The following is a 21,968-nucleotide window of genomic DNA, read 5'->3' on the forward strand; positions in this document are numbered from 1 at the left end:
CCTCTGTTCTTGAATCTCAGTGACTGGCTAGCCTTCTTTGTCCTTAACCGGTCTCTCTGATTTATTATATTTTTCTGCCAGTTTTTTAGTCATGTCATACGGAAGTTACATATTTCCTTCTGTTGCAGATTTTTCCGCTACCACCGCTAGATCTTTCACCTATTTCTCCTGGTTGGTGCTCTTCTTCACTAGCTCGTTTGCTTCTGTGTATTCAGCTTGTACCTTGACTTTCTCTGTTCTTGTTAGACTGTTGTTAATTGCTGTCTTCTTGTTCCTTTTTTGTTGAATCTTACCTAAGTTTTCGATACAGATTCATTCCTTATGATGATGCTTCTTGCGGCCTAGAACCTCTTAACACATAAAATTCAGTGCATTTTCAACCCCTTTTCAGTTGTACTCTATAGTAGTTTCTTTTTCTTTCAGTAGATCATGTAAGGTTGGGAACCTGTTTTTGAGAGCTGTCGTGAATTCGTTGAGTTTGTCAGTATGTCGAGGGAAGGCTGTATTGAACCGATGTAATTCAGTTTTTGCAGTTGTATAATGCTTCTTCTCCTTCAGTTTTATCTTAGCAACCACAATCATGTGGTGATCTGAATGTATGTCATTTACTCTCCTGGATCTCACGTCTTCCATTGAGCTTTTGAATTATATATTGATGCAAATATTTTCGATCTGATTATCTGTACTCTGATTCGATGAGGTCCATGTTGCTTTATACAAACGTTTGTTTGAGAATATTATGTCACGTATAACCATTTTCTGAATGCACACAGATTTGCAAACCACTCGTCATTCTCTTTTATTTCTCCTAGTCCAATTCAATCTGCGATATCATCATACCGAGTGTTGTCCATTCCAACTTTGACGTTTAGGTCTCTCATGAGGATGGTCAGGTCCTTTCCTGACGTGCTCCTTTGGACAGGATTAGAGCAACTCCCTGAGTGAGTGGATCGTTTTCTTCTTCAAAATCAGAGTACGAAAGCATCTCTCCTGAATCTAACCTATTCTGTCCAAATTGAGTTCAATGTGTTTCACTCACTCCGAGCACCTGCAAGTTATATCTGCTCATTTCCGTAGCTATTAGACTGATCCTTCCGGTTTCTCACAGTGTCCGGACATCCGATGTACGTTTATCGATTGTTGCTCTTGTTGTTTAAAGGTGTATCGAATTCGTAAATCCTTATGTATATCGACTTTAAAAGGTGGAGTCAGGTTATATGTTCCGAAACGCTTGGACTGGAGTTAATAGTAAAATTCAGAACGCGCATTTCATCTTGTTTGAGATGTTAGCTGGTTGAACTACGTATCAGTTGTCATGCTCACACCTAGACTTCAAAGCAATGCAAATACGTCTAAGTGCTTTTCGTGCCTCTAGGTAACCCTCGTGCTATTGATAGAAGAAACCAGACAAGTAGTGAATAGGTCTTTATTTAGATCTTCGCGCAGTCAGAGTGGAGCGTGGGATTATTTGTCCAGACAAACAAAGCCTCTCAACATTCAATATAAAATAATAGGAAATATAACGCCTATAAAAAATAAGGAAGTGAATGAATACTTGAACTATACTGTTTTGACATATGCTTAGTTGTTTGAGGTGAACTATTAACCAACCAACCTAGGCTATTACTTTAGCTTCCCCTTAGAATCGACTTCCGTAGGAACGTCGGTGCGACTAATCCATCTATCAACAACACCTTAGTTCTGTTTTCACTACCCAAGGGAAAATTATCAACTCGCTCACTGTTTGACTTCCAATCAATTACGACCAACTTCGTCGGCGATCGCCACTATTCCATAGATGTCTCTTCATTTGCTAGCTTGTCCACTTTTTTGCAGCATGTGATTTCTTCTACAACTACCGCTGACGGTTTGCTACGTGCTCGCAAGAGAAAGAGTGTGAGAACGTGGAATAAGAATATCTGAGGAAGTGCCGCGAGCGGGCTACCCAACACCATGTTGGTGAGGTACGATTTTTCCATGCTCAGACCGGCTATCAGGTGTTTACTCACCTGCCTCTTGAGTCGCCCTCAAGTAAAAAGTAAAGAAGAATCTACTTCAAAGGTAATGGTGAAAATCAATCAAACCTGAAGAACTGCCCCACTGCCTGCGTAAAATAATAAAATACAAAATGGAAATAAATGTGATTGATAACTGTTCGGTTCCACGTAAGTGATTGGTCTCCAGAAAGGATTGGTATTCTGGAAGGAAATAGACATAGTGTAAACATCTTGTGTACGAAAAAGTATGAAAACAAAACAATACTTTTTTTGTAATGTATATATGTAAAAGTGTAAACTTACTAGAAGTTGGACTCATTGTCAAACCCGACCAAATGTATGACCTTGGACCTATGACGACCGCCTTTTATAACCAGGTACGTAACCAAGAGTGCATAAGTGTACTCCACAAAACGGAAAAGAATATGCGGTTAAGGAGGGAAAATTTATGTAGGGTACGAGGATCAAGTACATTTGTGTCGAATACCCTTTTCTGGTTTCATGTAGGTATGTATGATATACTGAAGCAATATTTCGTCAATTCATCCAGGCAACGAATTGGTCTGCACCTTAGAAGTGTGTAAATCCTATTACTCATTAGTATTATGAATGAATAATCGGTGTAAGGAAACATTGTAGGCATTCCTCCCACGGCCTATTGTGGTCTATTGGCTAAGCTCGCGGTCTAGCGTTCAGTAGGGCAGAGGTTCGAGTGCGTGTGGGGCCTGCGCTTTTGTTCACAAAACCCTCTTGCACATGATTTTTGTTGTCCGTAAGTCGCTCAAATATGAGGGAAAATGACAAGAGGACAGATTGATATGTCAAAGTGCCATATTGGAACAGTACAAGTTCTTTGTTTATATTAATAATAATACTATAGAAACACTACAAGTTTGGTTGATTTCCGTTTTACGTTATACTTAAGCCAACAATAAAAAATATAAGTTATTGACATAACATGTTTTTTTATAACGCTAGCGTTAAGAATTTTGTATGGACCAATAATAATAATTGGTTTAAAGTGAGCATAACCATGATAGTCATATCATTAGTTCAATGTTATGATTACTTAACAGTTCCCTTATAAGTTGTGTTTAAAATTAGGTATGTGGAATCAATGCAGCTAACATAGTAACCTTACAGGTAACGTACTATACTATATCTTCACGGTTATTGATTCTGGAATGTCAGAAATTAAAAATAAATCTGAATGGTGCCAATAAAACTGGGTTATACGATCACATTAAAAAGCATGCTGCAGGAAAACTGGTTAACTTATTACATAATTTTTCTAAACATGAAAAAATGATGAGAACCTAAGCTGTTACATGCTCACACGTTTTCCACTGAACTACTGAGTCCGGGTAGGTAGAAGGATTACGTCAAGATGATCTGCTCGGAATCTACACACGATAACAGTCAGTGATCATTTACAGTCTTGAACGTCGGCAACATGAAATTACAGACCGCCACCACTACCATCAATATAAACGGATAATAATCCATCAAAGATTCTTATCGGGAACTTCCCTTCTGGGATGAGAAGCTTACTGCTATAATACATTGTATGTATTTAAAGTTAGGTCTGAGAAAGTCACACCTGGAACAAAACTGTGATCAGCTTATCGGAATTGTTCGTAAGTGACGACGGCAATTTATTAAGATGATGTTCCAGCTTCCGAACCATTAAAATAGTATGTTTATAGGGAAGAAACTTTTCTATGCCGGTACTTCATAATTGTATCACTCCTTAGAAAATATATTAAACCTAGTAAATTATAATGAACTATACTTAAAATGAACTCAGAATCCTTGCTAGTCTAAAGACGTAATCAACCCGGTACAAACTGATAAGTATTAACAGTAAGATAAGTACACACTTTGGAGAGGGATTTTTAACAAAATTGATAACAACACAAAACAATCAGATACATATAGGATATATAAGTCTAAAAAAACCATGATGTAGTGTATCCTTATTGATTTTAAAAGCTCCGTAAAAAGACAAGTTTCACGAGTATACAGCTGTTAAAAGTATGTAAATTAATGGCACACTCACAAATCCCGATTCAATCCTGATTCAAATTGAATCAGTACATGCTTTTTAGCACGTAAAATTCTACATGCTTTTAATAGAATGCAACGTAGCAGCATGCTGTTTAAACACACAATCAACTATAGTTTCAAATATAGTTCCATCAATCTCTAATTTTATTAAAGTTAACGGGGTGCAGCAAATAGTTAACCACCTACAGTAGTATCTTGATACATCACTTATTAAATATGGAGCTTTCTGGATCCTTGAGTTTTGGTTTGATTTCCTTCGCAATTTTCTGAATAGTCACTCATTTATATTTATGTATCAAAATACGGTGAATCAGTGATAACGTTGGTGTGATCAGTCATAAATATGAGTTTAAATTGCCAGCTGTTTACGAAATGTTTGATCAGTACCTTTCCTAAGCTAAAATCAAAACTGCGCAATACCAGGTAAGTGAGTCCTCAAACAACGCAGAATTCGTTTGTTATCAAAGAGATAAGAAAATCCTCATAAGTTAAGAGAGCCTTTCTATACCAAAACCATGTAACAAATCGACCATATTAGATAAAAAAAACAACCAAGAACGATGCATCGATGCGATGTCAGACAAAGTGCCTGACTGAGTAAAACCAACTTATACAATCCGTATAATAATATAAGGTAGATGCAACATCTCAATCGTGATTACAACTGCGCAGTAATCATCTTGTGCTGGACCAAAAATTAAAGAAGACATACGGAGTGAGCTAACCAAATACAGTTACTCTCGTTCTAGAATGAAATAAATGTATATTGTTACCGGTATACACTCGTCATAAGCTAGCTCATAACCACCTGACATTAACACCTACGAATAGAACATGTATCTGAGAAGGAAAATGAGATGTTTCAGAACACAGATGTCCTAGTATCCTTAATGTGGAGTGTATGTTAATAATCAGGTGTGGATCATGATATGTGAAACGACAAAGATGCCTCACTATCTAAATTTAGTTAATATGGTTTAAAAAGCTAATGACATTGTCACTATGCGCTGAAATCTGCTTACTTTGGTGGGTTTTTGATCTAATTTTTTTGACCTATTTTCCTCATGATCCGTGCTACATTATTTCTCTGTTTGGCTATTCGAATACGATGAAAACCTCCACACTACTAGCATAAATTTGTCGAGTGAATCACTAGTTCACAGATAAAATAATTTTCTGATGCAAGCATTTTGAGTAATTATGTAATATACGTCTTAGAAAGCCACAAATTTCTGGTTTTGGTTCTTAATAATATATGCTTTCCAAGGCCGGACTTGCTAAGACGACGGAATTAATACGTACATTGTCGGCATATGATTGTTCACATTTCTGTTTGATGAGATAAATGTTCTTCATTTACGACAGGGTTTAATTTTGTCTTACTTTGGGACTTTTGGGGAGCTATATACTATGCATAGTGTGTGTTAACGAAGGTCTTTGCAGCCAGAAGTAAACTATTTTTGACTAGCTCTCTTTCCCTTCACTGTCTTTGCGTTATCCATTTCACATCAGTCGCAACATCCGCATCAGTACTACTCGGACGATAATGTCTTTGTCTGGGTCATCAGTCTCTGCTGTAGCAACTTGGTCACCAGTATTTAGTGGTGTTTCGCTTGTTAATTGTTTAGAGATATAAATACCCATTCCATGTTGGATGTCTGGAGTGTGCCGTAACAACACACACGACAGTGATACATTCTTTGCTATCAGTACCCATGTTACCGGTACAGCACTCATCAACCTATTTGTTAGCCAACTCCAGAAGACTAGTTGCCCCTTGAATGAGTAATGCTTTGCTCGGACAACAAAACGTTCAAACCTATCGGATTTAAGCTTTGAACGCTTTTCATATGGAGTGGGATTTAAGCGGGTACATATCATATGGAACCACTTCATACGTTCATTACAATGTATTCCTTCTTCTACACAGAATAAGCAATAAGGCTGTCCACATTTTTGATTAGGGCCGATTATCTTAAAACTTAGTCAAAAATAGTAACACGAAGATGGATATGTAAAAAAATTTCAGACCTTAAACGAATAAAGCAAGTCAAAGTCGACCGAATATTACTTGATGCAGTAAATGCACGAAAGCAAAATCAGTACACACGATTACAATATCATTTTAACTGAAATAAATTCAACTAATTTGGGAACAGTGCTTCCGATGCGCAATTTACCATCAAAACAGTGAATTTAACTCAAAGAGGTATAATACCACTTTTATTTTTAAATGGCGCGCCCAATTTATATCTGATTGTCATTTTAATAATATAACCAAACTCGTTGAAGTAATTTTTGTCCCAGTTTAAACGAACTTTGAAGCAATAGGAAGTACGTACTTTGCGGTTTGAACCAACACCCCAGCAACATATTGGATATTGGATGTCATGGGAATTAGCATTGAGCTCAAGGTCTGGGCGCGGCCTTTCGGAGGTTAGATGTGTGGTGATACACGAGGCTATTTTTACACAAACGAACCTTGAGTTTTTGGCTTCTGCTTCAAAGTTGTACGGTATGGCTTTTTTGCGTTTTGAACTATTCTTAATTGTGCAATATTTTCGGCTAGCCTAATAGAATTATATTCAGTTGATTGTACGCGGTCGACAACAGTTTACTTGTTTTCATAGTCTTTGTAAAACTACTAACCCTTGTCGTCTTATCTTCGTGTTTGTAGACCCATTTTCACACAGTTACTTCTCGACTAGAACTAGTAAGCTAGGTTCTTCGGTTCACGATACGGTTGCCTTAAACGTGAATTACTGTGCTCCGATTAATGGCGCTAACAAATCCATTCATAAAAATACTTAATCCGAGCGTTATGAAGAATCAAGATACCAATAGGCTCTCGAATTGTCATGCGTTCCTTTTCTTCCTGTTTGTTGTCCTGAGTCCTCGTTTTCTATAAAATAAATTCCTCTAATATTCCTTCAGCATTGCTCGTCACTTACTGTTGTCGACACGTTTTACGTAGTTGCTTCATTGTCTCACTGACTCATCTATTTTTATCTAAGTTTTAAGTAATATACCTGCCTTTCCATACAGCCATTTTCAGTTTGTTGTTGTTGCTATTCATTATTGTCTTATTGCTATAGGATTTAGTGCCTTAGTTATGACCTTTATGGCCACTGCTTCGTATTAGGCCCTACGTTACATGTCGGTGAGACTGTAATTTATGGCCGACGTTTGAGCGACGCTGAAGTGACCATTAGAGTGAATACCTACTCATTAGGACTTAATGGGGGATTGTAAAGCAGTTAGAATTCTCATTTACAATTGATGGTTAGGGTTGAAAAATATATTTAGGGTTTTCGTCACGAACTGACATCAGCTATAATGCCAAAATTCTATTTAGCCAAATGTATAGGTGAATTTCGCCCCAAAATTCGTGATTCGTTATTTTATATCTGATTGGTTCGTCGATAAATTAGTCTCGCCGTAGTGGTTGGAGATTCTATCTGTAAGATTGGACGATCAATAACGAAAGCATATACCCGCCTAATATCCGTCCATTTTTTACGTGTATTCCTGTTTCAATGTTGCACTTTTATTACGTTGTGCCTAGTCAGTCAAGACTATAATTTACTGACGATCTTTGAGCGATACCAGTGACCTTGACAATTTAGCAACCCAGGATTAAATGATGTCTATAATTTAGTGTGAGGAATCAGGATTAAGAAGTAGTTAGAGTTTTCATCACGAACTGACATCAGCTACAATGCCAGTGCTATTTGGCCATATGAATAAATAAATTTCGCGTCAAAATCGAAGACCTGCTACCTTAAATCTGATTGGTTCGCTCGTAACTTACGGTTCTACCCACTTTTGTTACATTTAGGCTTAATATTCATTCAAACGTGAGTAGGACTTCCAGGACAGTGGCTGCATAAGCGTGGCCATGTGAACCCCGACCGTTGTTGCTACCTTGACGTGGTGGTCGGGCTTGCCTATCGTGATAAAGCAACCGAGCTATACTGGCTGGAACAACCGTTCCTCAAGGTCCTACCATGTCAGACAGGTCGGTTGAAGAGCGGTAAGACTAAAAGCAACAAACCCAAGGTCCGAAGGCGAAGTCGTACTGCTGACTGTACAGAGGTGTGACAGCAGTAAGGTGTTTCCTTCAGACAACCAGCATGACAGCGATGCTGCCTTCCCACAAGGAGGGGTGGGGTTAGAAGAGGTCGACCCTAAAAATGCACACCTCACCTTACCTCACGGATTTCCGTCTCCGGCGGTAAGGCCCTTTGAAGAACGGAGCTAACACGTCACAAACCTCTCACGAAAAGGCCGTGCGCGACCGGCCTCAAGCAGTTGTCCCTTGGGCACTGCGGTCACGCTCTCAGGTCACTGAGACCACCTCTAATCCAATTTCCTTTTCAGGTACCTCCAGAAGAACCCTTCCACGGTGTGGGCAACCGGGAAGTGATAACCGCCCTCATACCTCTAACAGCACCCAAGACCACTGTATTCATAATCAACCTTCCTCTTCAATTCCTATTATTCCTCCTACATCGACTTTCAACCCTAAACTTCCTTCTTCGGCTTCCTCCTCAAGTGTCACCATAGCCAACGATTCTAGTGCTCAAAACTCTGTCCCAGGTCTACTGAAACCTCGCTCCAAACTACACATTGGAGCTTTCAACGTACGCACTCTATGTCAAATCGGTCAGCAGGCTTCCTTGGCTAAAACCCTAGAGTCTCTTTCCATTGATGTATGCTGTGTCTACGAAACACGCATACAGGATTCCAGTGTGGTCATCCACTTGACCTCACCTCGGCAAAACGGAGAGCCAACGAGATACACCCTACGTGTATCTGGTGACCCGATGGCCAGTTCTCGTGGACTGGCAAATTTAGGCATAGCACTAAGCATGAGGGCGGAACAAGCACTGCTAGAGTGGATCCCCGTCAACAGTCGTCTATGTGCTGTTCGGCTAAACGGCTCCGTAAGAACTCGGAAGGATAGGGACACACGTCGTTGCCTTTTAGTCGTTTCTGCCTACGCTCCCACTGACTGCAGCTCAGATGATGTGAAAGATGAATTTTACAGAAAGCTGTCCGAACTTCTTCAGAAAGCTAAACGCTCAGACATAGTACTCGTAGGGGGTGACTTTAATGCTCAGATAGGTAGTTTAAACCAAACAGAAAGGCATTTAGGTGGATATTTTAGCATTCCGGCACAGCGAACAGATAATGGTGACCGTCTGCTGCAAATGTGCTCAGACAATCGCTTATTTTTAGCAAACACAAATTTTAAGCATAAGGAGAGACATCGTCTAACATGGCGACCCCCTACACTAAACCAACGATAGACTCAAATAGACCATATTGCCATCAGTCATCGTTGGAGAGGGTCGGTAGAAGATTGTCGCTCATTCTGGAGTACCTGCTTGGACTCCGACCATGCCCTAATACGGGCACGCATCTGCTTGCGCCTCACCGGACGCAAAAAAGCCACATTAAAAAGACCCATTAGAACTGAGTTGAGTAACGAGAAAACCAAAAGTAGGTTCCAAGAACAACTGAGGTCACAATTAGGTAGTTCTGAAGACGAGGCTGACCCAGATGTTGCTTGGAAAGACATACAAGCAGCTGTGGAAGCAGCAGTGACATCTATTAGCGACTTGAACCACAGAGTTACAAAGAACCAGTGGATTTCCTCGAAGTCTATCACACTGATGGATTCTCGCAAACTCGTCCCATCAGGTTCTGAACATGATGAAGAGCGTAAAGAAATCAGATCTAGATTAAGAAAAAGTCTAAGGAACGACCGTGAGCAGTGGTGGGTAACGAAAGCAAAAGAGATGGAAAAGGCGGCGACCATAGGGAACACAAGACAGCTTTACAGACTAATAAAAGAAACTGGAATTAATAAGTCAAGTGTAAGTGAGATTATATCGGAAAAAGGCGATACTCTCATCTGCTCTCAGTCCAGACGTTTAGAACGATGGGCGGAACATTTCAGAGAACAGTTTAGCTGGCCTTCAGCTACTCTACAACTACCCTCCATTCCCAGACAATGTGAATGGAACATTGAAGTAGGTCCCCCAACTCTCGCTGAAGTTCAAAAGGCTATAGTTAATCTGAAACGAGGAAGGGCAGCTGGTCCAGATGGACTCGCTCCAGAAGTCTTTAAGGATGGTGGTCCAATTTTAGCGACTAGGTTGACTAATATTTTTAACTAAAATCTGGGAGTTAGACGTTATCCCATCTAACTGGTCACAATCACTTATCGTCCCAATATATAAGAAAGGGTCAAAATCATCCTGCGACAACCACAGAGGGATTAGTTTAACTAATATAATATGTAAAATACTAGCCTCGATAATTATCAGACGCCTAACTAAGACTCGTGAACTGCAAACACGAGAGAACCAAGCTGGCTTTAGACCTGGTCGTGGCTGCATCGACCACATATTCACCATTCGTCAGATTCTAGAACACAGGCATACTTATCGGCGTCCGACAATGGTGGTCTTTCTCGACTTAAAAGCAGCATTTGACTCGGTAGACCGCGAGATTCTGTGGCAGTGTCTGTCATTCAAAGGCGTACCCCAGAAGTACATAAACCTTATAAAGGTTCTTTACTCGAACACTACTAGTCGAGTCAGAGCTTATGGCGAACTGTCATCTGCTTTTGCAACCTCAAGTGGTGTCCGTCAAGGATGTCCACTTTCCCCATTTTTGTTTAACTTCATCATAGATCTACTGATGGAAATAACTTTCTCGTCGACTGAGTTCTCGGGTATTGATCTCCATCCAGGAGGTCCACTTATCGACTTAGAATACGCAGATGACATAGTCCTGTTTGGTGAAGACGCTGACGAAATGCAGAGTCTTCTGGTAGCACTAAGCAACAATGCCAGGATGTTTGGAATGCGCTTCTCTCCCTCGAAATGCAAGTTGTTTCTTCAGGACTGATCTGCGTTAACACCTGAACTAAGGATAGGGAGTGAAGTAGTCGAACGCGTTGACAACTTCACATATCTTGGAAGTCTGATCAGCCCTAATGGGTTGGTATCGGACGAAATCTCAGCACGGATTCGAAAAGCTCGTTTGGCTTTTGCCAACTTACGTCACCTTTGGCGAAGGCGAGATATCCGTCTATCAATAAAAGGACGAGTATACTGCGCGACAGTCCGTTCTGTTTTAATTTACGGCAGCGAAACATGGCCATTAAGAGTAGAAGACACTCGTAAGCTATTAGTATTTGACCACAGATGCCTTAGAAATATTGCTGGCGTCTGCTGGGATCACCGGGTAAGTAATAGTGAGGTTAGACGCAGGGTATTAGGGAATGATGGTAAATCAGTTGATGATGTTATGAATCTTCATCGACTGAGATGGTTGGGCCACGTGTTACGTATGCCTGAACACCGATTACCACGATGTGCAATGCTATCCGGTATTGGAGATGGTTGGAAGAAAGTTAGGGGCGGCCAAACCAAAACGTGGCATCAGTGCTTAAAGTCACTAACTTCTAGTCTGAGCCATGTTGGTAGATGCAGACTACTTGGTTGGTGTCCGCGTGACTATCGTAACCAATGGTTGGAGACTCGTGGTGACATGGCTCAGAATCGATCACAATAGCGTCGGTGTATACACTCCCTGTCTTCCCTTAAACTAAGAGATTAAAATCGCTTCATATCTTTCTTTCTACGAACCAATTCTTTCTTCTTGTATTATATCTCTATATGCAATCTTTCTCTTATATATTACCACCTTTGACATAACCACTGCTATGAATCCGGTGTTCATCTTGTTGTGCTGATGCGGTATGGCAACCTGGACCGATGCACATATGTGCCTGGTCCTACGTTGTAGCTGACTGACTGACCATGTGAACAGACTTTCAACCCTCGATCATACAAGGGCATTTAGGAGCAAAGCGTTTGCCAGGAGTGGGTTTAAGTGATCCCATGTGATTCTACGTTAAAACATCCATCTACTGAAAAAGACGTCATCTAGAATCTTACACAGACGTGCTGACCACGTACTTTATGCAAGTCAGTAAACCACCATGTATTAACCTACGGGCTACATACAGTTTAGGTACCTGACAATACCATATGACTGCTGATTTCATCTCAAATAAAACTTTTGGATGATACATAGTCTCACCAACTACTGTTTGTTTGTAACACTATTTTTGGTGCTCAGCTGTAACTAAGTTTTTACAAAATGGTATAATTATAGTTTCACGTTAAATAACCATCATCAGTTTGCTTTGTGAACGTTATGCAGCAAAAATATGGTGCATAACGTTAATATCTAAAGTCTTTTCCAACTACCAGAATGGTTTGTCGCTTTTCATGTTTGTTTACCTATACTTCCTTCTGATGTTAATACGTCAATAATAAACCTGAAAATCGGAAAACAGCACCTATCCATCTTTTCAATTTGTTTTACACAAACAACTTAGCCATCTTATCTAGTGTAAATTTTATTTTTAGTCGCGTCACTCAATGAAGTTTGTCATTAAAACTACATTTGACTCCGTTGATCAGTGGTTAGCGGTGCTGAATGACATGGCTCAAAACCTGTCACAATAGCATAGATGCACTCCCTCCCTGTCTATTCCTAGATCCTGGGTTTCAGAATTACTTTGGGCTGTTTATTCCATGATCTATTCCTAATTTTTCTACTACCACTTCGGTATTCATCTTGATAATTTCATCTCTCTGTGCTGATATGCTGTGACAACTAGAACCGACGCTGATGTATGCCAGATTCTACGTTATTCATGACGCGTTGGTCTGTTGGATTCACACGTCACTCAAAGGTATATCAAAGAAGTAAATAAACCTGTAGACTGTTACAACACAGTCGAGTCAGTTTATAGTAAACTGTCATGTAAACTGACAATATTAAGTGATATTCGTAAGTGCCGCAAGATTTATCCCAGGCGTTTCGAAAATAACACTGTCTGACCTCAGTAATAAATTTATCAGACTCACTTATCAACTTAGAGTATGTAGATGATATAGTTCTGTTCGACAAGAACGCTGATAAAACGCTGTTTCTTAAACCCCTTGAGATCCATTTCAATTACTTGGAAATGCGTTTCTCTATCACTTTGGGACTGGTCTACATCAGCATTTCTGTCTGTAGAAAGTGAAATAATAAACCATGTTAGCCGCTTATGAATTCCAATGGGTATTTGGCTGGTGAAGTATCGGCACGGATTTAAAATAAGCAACTTGATTTCCGCCAGCTTGGGTCACTCGTGGCGTGAGCGGGATGTCCATCTCACTGTGAAGGTGCAATTATACTGCAGTCCACTCTGTATTACTTGGTGACTGAAATATGCTTTATGAAAATAGGAGTTCTTAAGTTGCGAATTTTTGACCATACTTCTCTTCAAAGCATTTATCACGTATCATGAAACAAGTTGGTTAGGTCGTTAAACTTTCTTGACTTAGGTGAATGGAATATGTGTTATGTATCCCTAACTGCTTCCTACCCTTTTGCTCGACGTTAGCACATATAAAAGTAAGTTGAGAGAAAGCTAAGGACATCTAAACCTTCAGTTCATAAAGCCATTGATTGTTAAGAACACTGTGTAACATGACTCGAAAGCAGTCTAAATATCACAAATGCATTTGCTGCCTATCGTTTAATTGTTGTCTAACGATCAGGACAAACTTTTGACTAAATTCATCCGTTTGAGAACCGTACTTCCCAATTTTTAGTGTTTCTCGTGGCCATTGGTACTACTGTTTTTTCGACTCAGAATTCATCTTCATTTCACTGTACCGAAGTGTTGCATTGACTTGGAACGATGCTTGTATCCTGTTTGTTGATGGAATATATTTGTGGTCAAACGTTCGACATTGAATCCTACTAGTTTATCTAGTCGATATGTGTCCATCGTATGCGATATTATAGTCTGTCATCGTAAGCAGTTAAATATTATGTGCGTCTCATTTTTTAGGAAATAAGATGTAACCAATATTATTCTTTTAGTTTCAGGCAATTTCGAATCTACTTCTCAATTTCGCAACTCAGTGATCTTGAGACTATTATTTACAATGAAAGTTACATTTCTTTAACATTGGTACTCCTTAATTCATCTCATAACCTCTCAGTAAACCAATGTCGTCTACTGCATCTGTAGTCCCCAATGTTTCATATCATTTGCCCAAGCCTGTTACACAGAATTTCCAGCACTTCGATTGTGGTTCTGATGGGTCAGTGTTGGGATTCAACCATCAATCTTCTCAAAATAATGATTATGGGTCTACTACTAATTTTATGAAGTCAGAGTCATCTATATCCGCTTCTAAACTAGTTTCCTATAACTTAGATAATGCTTTACGTCTATCATTAAAGTCATCTACAGTCCCGCTTAATGGGCATATATCAAATTATACAGAAAAACTGTCTCAACGACCTTTGTCTTTCCATGAATCGTCAGCCCCTCCTCTGGATTCAATAATCAAGCAGAAAATCCAAAGTTTACCCAGATCTTTGATCCTAGAAGATTCGGAAGAATGTAAATCCGTCAAAAAAAGTATGTCTTTTCATGAAAATATCTGACAACTGTCCACTGTTACACATTTAGTTTCAAAACCTACTGCTGAGTCTTTTAAATATTCAGATTGTCTAGAATCTTACATCTGATTTCATTTATTCCAAAAGTGAATATTCATGTGCCTACTAATAGTTTGGTACTCTCCATCCATCTGTGACATGCTAAATAAATCTATTATTGAGAGGAATTATATCGAGGTATAGCAATTCACTTATCGTTAAATAATCGCACTTGTATTCCACTGGTCTATTGGGTTACTCTTACTATCAGAACTATATCAGCACCCATCAATAATTTAACCCACATATTCAGAATACAGTAATCACATGTATGTCTATTAACTGCTGCCCATTAAAACAGCATCTAGTTAGAGACGCAAATAAATTTATTGACCATTAATCCCATGATTTCTTTATTACTATTCAGAAAGCCCTTGGCGTGCACATGTAATGCCTTAGAGTCACTTTTGACGTACAAAACTTTACTAATTTCCCCAAATCCCACTAGAATTCGTTTCTTATTTATTTATTTATTTTAACACATAGATATTGGTAAAAGGAGGCACCAAACACATATGCGCCACACAAATCTCATTCGATATGTGTGTGGCCTGTGATACTGCCCGGGTGCCCTAACCGAAGCAGGTGGTTTTCTTAGGGAGCCACTCCCCGAGCCTTCAACCTGAAGGTCTGATCCACAAGGCAGTGAAGCATCGTAAGGAGATGCGGTCCCATGGAAGCCGGTGACCAACAATTGGTTCATACACCATTTGTTCCCACAGGATACAGGAGCCCATGTGCACCATTGGTTTGGAATCCGGTTAAAGCGCCGGACATTCTCTTTTCGTCCTGTCACTTTTGTAAACAACACCCCCGCCACGAGAAGGCAGTGAGTAGGACTTCCCTGGCAGAGGCTATATACGCGTGACCATGTGAGAGCATTTCGAGAGGAAGAGCTGACTCTTCTCACTCTCGGTCGTACCAGGGCGTTTTAATATTTGAAACAAGATACTCAAACCTTCATGTATGAAGACAAGTATATATCGCTAGTAGAAATTTCATATCTACTAAACCGTTCATTCATTATCCATTTACTAGGCTTTTTAAGGTTGAAATTACATATTTGTGGTTACTTTTTGGGGAGAAGACCAAAACTAGCTCCGAGATAAAAAATAAAATAAAATAATATTGGTGCCTCATCTAATCTAAATATGAAGAACAGGTTCCATTAGTTCCGAACCTTATCATCTCCTAACGTCCATTCAAAAAATGTGACTAAAATGGATATAAAGATATAAGAGAAATGTTCTTGGTGAGTGCTACTATCAAATATGTTTTTCGGTGGTACTGAGTTTTAATTCACTGTATGTAAATACATCTTAATCAAGTCGTTATCTCATCAAATACATCCATTCGTCCTAAAAATGTAATTCTCATTTAACTTAATCTATAATTTTCCTTAGAGTAGTACAACTACTCATAAGTGCAGAATTAATCTGGTAATTTTTTTAAATTGAGTTTGTACTGCCACATTTCATTTTCTACAACACTATGTTTTTGACAATTTAACCAGTTCTTTGAAGTGTTATAATCAAGAGAATTAATCACCATTATGCGTTGTTGTTCTTCGTAGACATGTATGATTTCTAGGAAAGAAGTAGCAAAAACAGCTAAAATTAGTGCGTTTTCTAGTTTACGTTTAAGCATTAGTTTGTCCTTTATACATATACACTGTCATGCAAAAAGCACGTGGCAGTAAGCTGTCTGTGAGTTATCAGCAAATTTTAGGAAAGCCATTACGTCAGGAATTCAAATGTTGTAGCTTAGCATAAGCAGTAAGTAGATTTCCTTGTAACCAGTCTTGTAAAACTAAATGATCAACAAGGTTGTGTAATTTATTCTTTAAATTTTGATTACTATCGATTTTTGCTTATGCATATTACTTCTCGCGAAGGAGCATATGCCGCTCACCAGGTTACCACTATTGATAGCTCTCAATTTTTGGTTTATAATTCTTTTCGAAGATTCTGGATATGACGTGAATATACATATCATAAAACATAAACCTATGACTTCCTACTGACCACTCCCACTCATCCAGTCAGTCTAACAAACACATTCAGTCAGCTCTGAAAATCAAATAATGACATCGGTCATTACTATCTAATAACGAGTTGATCTATAGTTAGTTTTAATTAGTTAAGTTGGACAATAGAATTATCTTTTTGATTGAGATCATGAACCGACTGATGTTAGATCACCACCTTCGGAAACCTGGAAGCACTGGACGGCTGTTTCGTCCCATTGTGGGACTCCTCAGCAGCGCGCATCCACGATCCCGTTCGTGGGATTCGAACCCAGGGCCTTCGGTCTCGCGCGCGAACGCTTAACCAACTAGACCACTGAGCCGGCATCCAATGGTGATAGTGTTTAACATCAACCAGTCCACGAAATTGCGTGACCAACTTCCATTGTACTCAGGTAGATACCTGTCTCTACCCGACATGGATTAGCTCGAGACCGAGGGCCCTGTGTTCGAATCCCGCGAGCAGGATCGTGGATGTGCACTGCCGAGGAGTCCCACAATAGAACGAAACGGCCGTCCAGTGCTTCCAGGTTCCCGAAGGTGGTGATCTAACATCAGTCGGTTCATGATCTCAATCAAAAACTTAATAATCTCCACAAACCCTATACTAGAATAATCTTTTCTATTTTTAGACCATGAAATTGATTCACTTATACAAAATGTTTTCCTGTCATTATGTGAAATTAAAAAATAAGAGAATCGATATTGTCACACGGGTACTATATTATCATTTCTTTATTCGACCTATCTTAAAGAGGGAATTTCATTAGAGGTGGGAAAGAAATAGCAAAATTATCACTTACAAATTAATATTCTCTCCTCATTTTGAATGATTTTTTTAAAAAGTAGTCATTAGTTTTAGTATTTTGAGAAAATTAATATCATTATATGTATCATGTAATTTTTTTCAACTGTTCTTGTATTTAACTTCTAGGTTCTCCTGAAAATAAACTCTTATGTTCTGATGATGAACTTGATCATTTGTGTCAAACCGGTGCTCATTGTATTCCAAAAAGAGCTTTGGGATTTGGTAACTCTGGTAATACATGTTATCTTAACTCTGTACTTCAATGTATTTTGGCTACTGGACCTCTACTTGCATATATTAACCATAAACATTCAAACCCTAGTAGCTGTATCATAACAAATGGTCGATCCAGCCTTCCAAGCTTAAACAAATCTCGGTTTTGTGTTTTATGCGGTCTTTCTCGTCTTATTAATGAACATCACTCTCAAAATGGACGTACAATTCCTTCTTACTTTGTAACAAATGTTCGAGGTAAGCAATAAGCATCGGAACGAATTAAATCTAACAGTGTAATATCCTTAATAAAATATAATTAATTTGTATGATACAGCCTTCCTTCGACATACCGACAAACTCAACGACTTCATGATAACTCTCAAAAACAAGTTCCAAACCTTACATGATCTGCTGAAAGAAAGTACTATGGGGGGGGGCAACTGAAAAGAGATCAAGGTATCATTAACTTCTACGTGTCAGGAGTTTCTAGGCCGCAAAAAGCATCATCATAAGGAATGGATCTGTATCGCAACCTTGGATAAGATTCAACAAAGAAGGAACTGGAAGACAGTAATTAACAACAGTCTAACAAGAACAGAGAAAGTCAAGGTACAAGCTGAATACACAGAAGCAAACGAGCCAGTGAAGAAGAACACTAGGGTTGACAAGCAGAAGTGCGTGGAAGACCTATCAATGGCAGTGGAAAAAGCTGCAAGAGACATACATCGAGGAAATCACCTGCTTCGGTATGGACACCCGGGCAGTATCACAGCCCTCACACATATCAAATGAGATCTGTGTGGCGCATATGTATCTGGTGCCTTCTTGTACCAATATCTATGTGTTAAAATAAATAAAACAACTTATTCTATCCTTGTTCAATTGTAATTTAACTTAGCTTGTTGCTTTATTCACCATTTCTCTACCTTCCCCAGCTATTTGTCCCAGTCTTCGTCCTTATCAACAAGAAGATGCACATGAATTTCTACTTGGACTTTTGTCAAGAATGGAAGATAGTTCATTGGCAAGTTTTGGCAAAGTGTCTCGTAAAATATCTGAAACAAATGTCATCAGGAGGATCTTTGGTGGTATAATACGTTCAGAAGGTAAGTAAACTGTTTGCAACTTTCTAAGTGGTAATACACAACGTATTCTGATTTTCTAAAATATTAATTTCAATAGCGAATCATTTTGTAAATATTCTTGAAAGACTAGCCATTAATATTATTATTATTATCATTATTATTAAACATCCAATATTTATTGTTGTATTCCAGTGACATGTCATTCTTGCCTCAAAGTTTCAGCGCGGGATGAACAATGCTTTAATTTGTCTATGGATATCACTTGCGCTCGAAGTTTACAGGTTAATCTATTTCCTTTCTTTTTTGAATGTTCTTTCTAACTTTTTGCAATAAAATAATGCTAAGTAGTCCGACATATTGCAATATTCAGTCATTCAGTCGCAACATAGAACATAGTACCTATGTACATCGTGCATGTCCCAATCAACCTCTGCTGCAATATTGATCAAAATAATAATATTTAGGACAACCAGACTCAGATACGGCGTCATTGACTTTGAATCCGTAGCATCGCTCATAAGCAACGTAAAAACCTAACACATATACATGGGTCCAATTTGCTGTACCACACCAGTCAATGTAGTATATAAGCTATCACAGCATCAGTGGTAGTAGGGAAAATTAGCTATAGATAATAAGTTTCGAAAAAAGAATAAATTTATGGAGTAAAGAAAAGTATAAGATAATTTCGAAACCTAAAATGTAAGGAAAGATAAAGAGTGAATGCATCCGCGCCATTACAACCTAAAGTTCGACCATTGGTTACAATAATTTCATGGGCTCCTAACCAGCCCGTAATTCCCTTCCATCTTATCTCTGCATCGAGTAACATTACTCATCAAAGTAGGCAATAATTAGCCATATGTAATAAACATTCCAACCACCCCAGTTATTGAACATTCACTACTTCATCAATCTACTTATCATCTCTAGCTAGTACGTTGTGCCTAACCTCAGTATTTCTCACTCGGCGACCCCAATATACTCGACTAATCCCCCAAAGGCATCTATAAACCTCAGTCTGTGCCCTATAAGGCCCACATAATAATTCATAGCGTAGAACTTTATGTGATTCAAAATCGATCAAGCTGATTTAGTTGCATTCGTTCTTTAACTTCCTCTAAATCACAAACTGCCATTTTGCGTTTTCATTCGTTCTTTACGAACTATCCGCACTACTGTTGGTATTATTAATTTCATTTCGTTACTTTAGGCTACCTGTCGTGTTGCTGTTAGCGTGTAAGGTTTAGCAGTTTGTGTCGATAGACACTTGTCTCTAGTTCTACTTTGCTTAGTGCACACTGCCTTCATTTATGTCAAGGTGTTTTCATGAGAAATAAACAGTATCAACCCTTGTGTTTGAATGTCAAGTTTTCCAGTAATTGGCTACCAACTAACTAGTTAGTAACCAATTCGAAATCAGCTCAACTGACTATGCACTAAACAACCAATCAATACGATGTGTGGTAAGATAACGGGTTTGTATTTTGTTGAGATAGGTTTTTTTGTTCATTTACTGGAATGGGATGTGGCAGTGACTCAGTGTGGGTGTAAAAGTTCTCGACTTTCTGAGGATTCGAATTCCCTATCCATCTACTTAAGTCTATCTAATCAGGTACTATCACTATGCCTTAGATTTTTAATGTGTTCTAAATCCGAGCAAATGAGGTTGTATTTGCTAAGTTCCATAAATTGATTTTAGAATATACGTTCTCACTAATTACATCATTCATTCGTCTTTAATTCTTATATCATCTAATTTTACGACACCTAACTAGCCAAAACGTTCAAAAGCTGAATATTTCAATGTTTACTCTCATTAAAATGAATGTTTAACTTGTCAATCCTCTTAGCTATGCAATAAATTTTTTTAAAAAACCCAATGCTTGATTCTGCTCTGTTGCATTAATTTCTCTTTCTTGTTACCAATCAAAACCGTATTAATCTTCTTCCCTTTTATCTCTTTTCAGCAATGTCTGTGTAATTATATTCGTAGTGAAGAGTTATCAGGTCAAAATGCATATAAATGTGAAAATTGTCATCAACTTCGACCAGCTATGAGAAAATGTACCATTTATCGAGCACCACCTATACTTATTATCCAGCTAAATAGGTAAGTAGTTGAATTCTGTTTTTTTTTTCATTGTAAGTATTTATTGTCAGCTTTATTTACAATTGTGTATGTAGCGATTTGACGTTTATCTGTTGCTTATCGAGTAATTCACTGTCTCCCGACATGTAGTTTTCTACAACTTCTTACTTTTTGTTAGTTATTCCATTGGAATAAAACTGGGAGGCTAGAATTGCCTATCCATTTCTTACAAAATCCATATTGGTATTCAATAGTAGAGGATAAAATGTTAAAAGTTAGTAGAAAAAAATTATCTCACTAGTTTCATTACTCATGTTCAATTCATTAAGTCGTCAATCAGTAACCTAATCTACTTCACTTCCAACAGCTAATTAGTGTCTTTAACCTCCATCCAATAAGTTTCGTGCGAAATGTACCACATAAATCTTAATTTGCTTCTCAGATATGATCAGTCGTCTTCTGTTTTTGCGTTGTCATTCTATTCAACCTCTTTAGCTAAACATTGGTCCCCATATTAGTAGGTTTCTTGCAAAATGTCTGGACAACCTGTCTTTTTGTTATTGTTATCCAATCTAGTTGGTGCTTAATTTAACCATGCCATCAATCGGTGATCAATAAAATAATCATCAGTTAACACTTTTGTATTGACTGCCATGGCGTAGAGTGGTTAGATCACTTTGGACTAGTTAGGTCTTGGGTTCGAACCCAACCCCACCTACTTTGATCAGCTTGTTCGAATCCTTAGCCCTCACGCAACAGGTATAGCTTCTATTTTGGTACACAAACATATATTTAGTAGACGAGTCTGTATTATTACTAGTGCCTCCCCTTATAATCCTCTCATATGACGAGATCCAAGTCGGCGAACACTGTTGCTTCCCTTTGACTTCTCATTAGCGTAAGTTCAGTACATTTGAAATATTCTTATCTGCTAATATCGAATCACATATTCACTCTACCTGATGATAGATGTAGATCTATACTTCAACTTGTCAAATACAATATGAGTATAGTATAATGATAGTCAATATGCTTTACTAAATAGAATTATATTTAATTTGACCAAATAAGTGTACAACTATCC

At 38.5% G+C, this 21,968-nt stretch overlaps 1 protein-coding gene across 1 annotated transcript in view; it reads left to right on the forward strand.

The window, feature by feature from the left end:
- The first annotated feature begins 6,353 nt into the window (after positions 1–6,353).
- USP36 (Ubiquitin carboxyl-terminal hydrolase 36) overlaps positions 6,354–21,968 on the forward strand; it is a 31,392-nt gene continuing 15,777 nt past the window's right edge. The window contains exons 1-6 of the mRNA XM_051216737.1: positions 6,354–6,579; positions 14,031–14,577; positions 17,618–17,962; positions 18,643–18,813; positions 18,985–19,073; positions 20,763–20,905. Coding sequence (XP_051065339.1) covers positions 14,160–14,577; positions 17,618–17,962; positions 18,643–18,813; positions 18,985–19,073; positions 20,763–20,905 — 1,166 coding nt within the window. The 5' untranslated portion in view covers positions 6,354–6,579; positions 14,031–14,159. The remainder of the gene's footprint in view (positions 6,580–14,030; positions 14,578–17,617; positions 17,963–18,642; positions 18,814–18,984; positions 19,074–20,762; positions 20,906–21,968) is intronic.

Source organism: Schistosoma haematobium, chromosome 6 (genome assembly GCF_000699445.3).
Source record: "Schistosoma haematobium chromosome 6, whole genome shotgun sequence".
Lineage (NCBI taxonomy): Eukaryota > Metazoa > Platyhelminthes > Trematoda > Strigeidida > Schistosomatidae > Schistosoma > Schistosoma haematobium.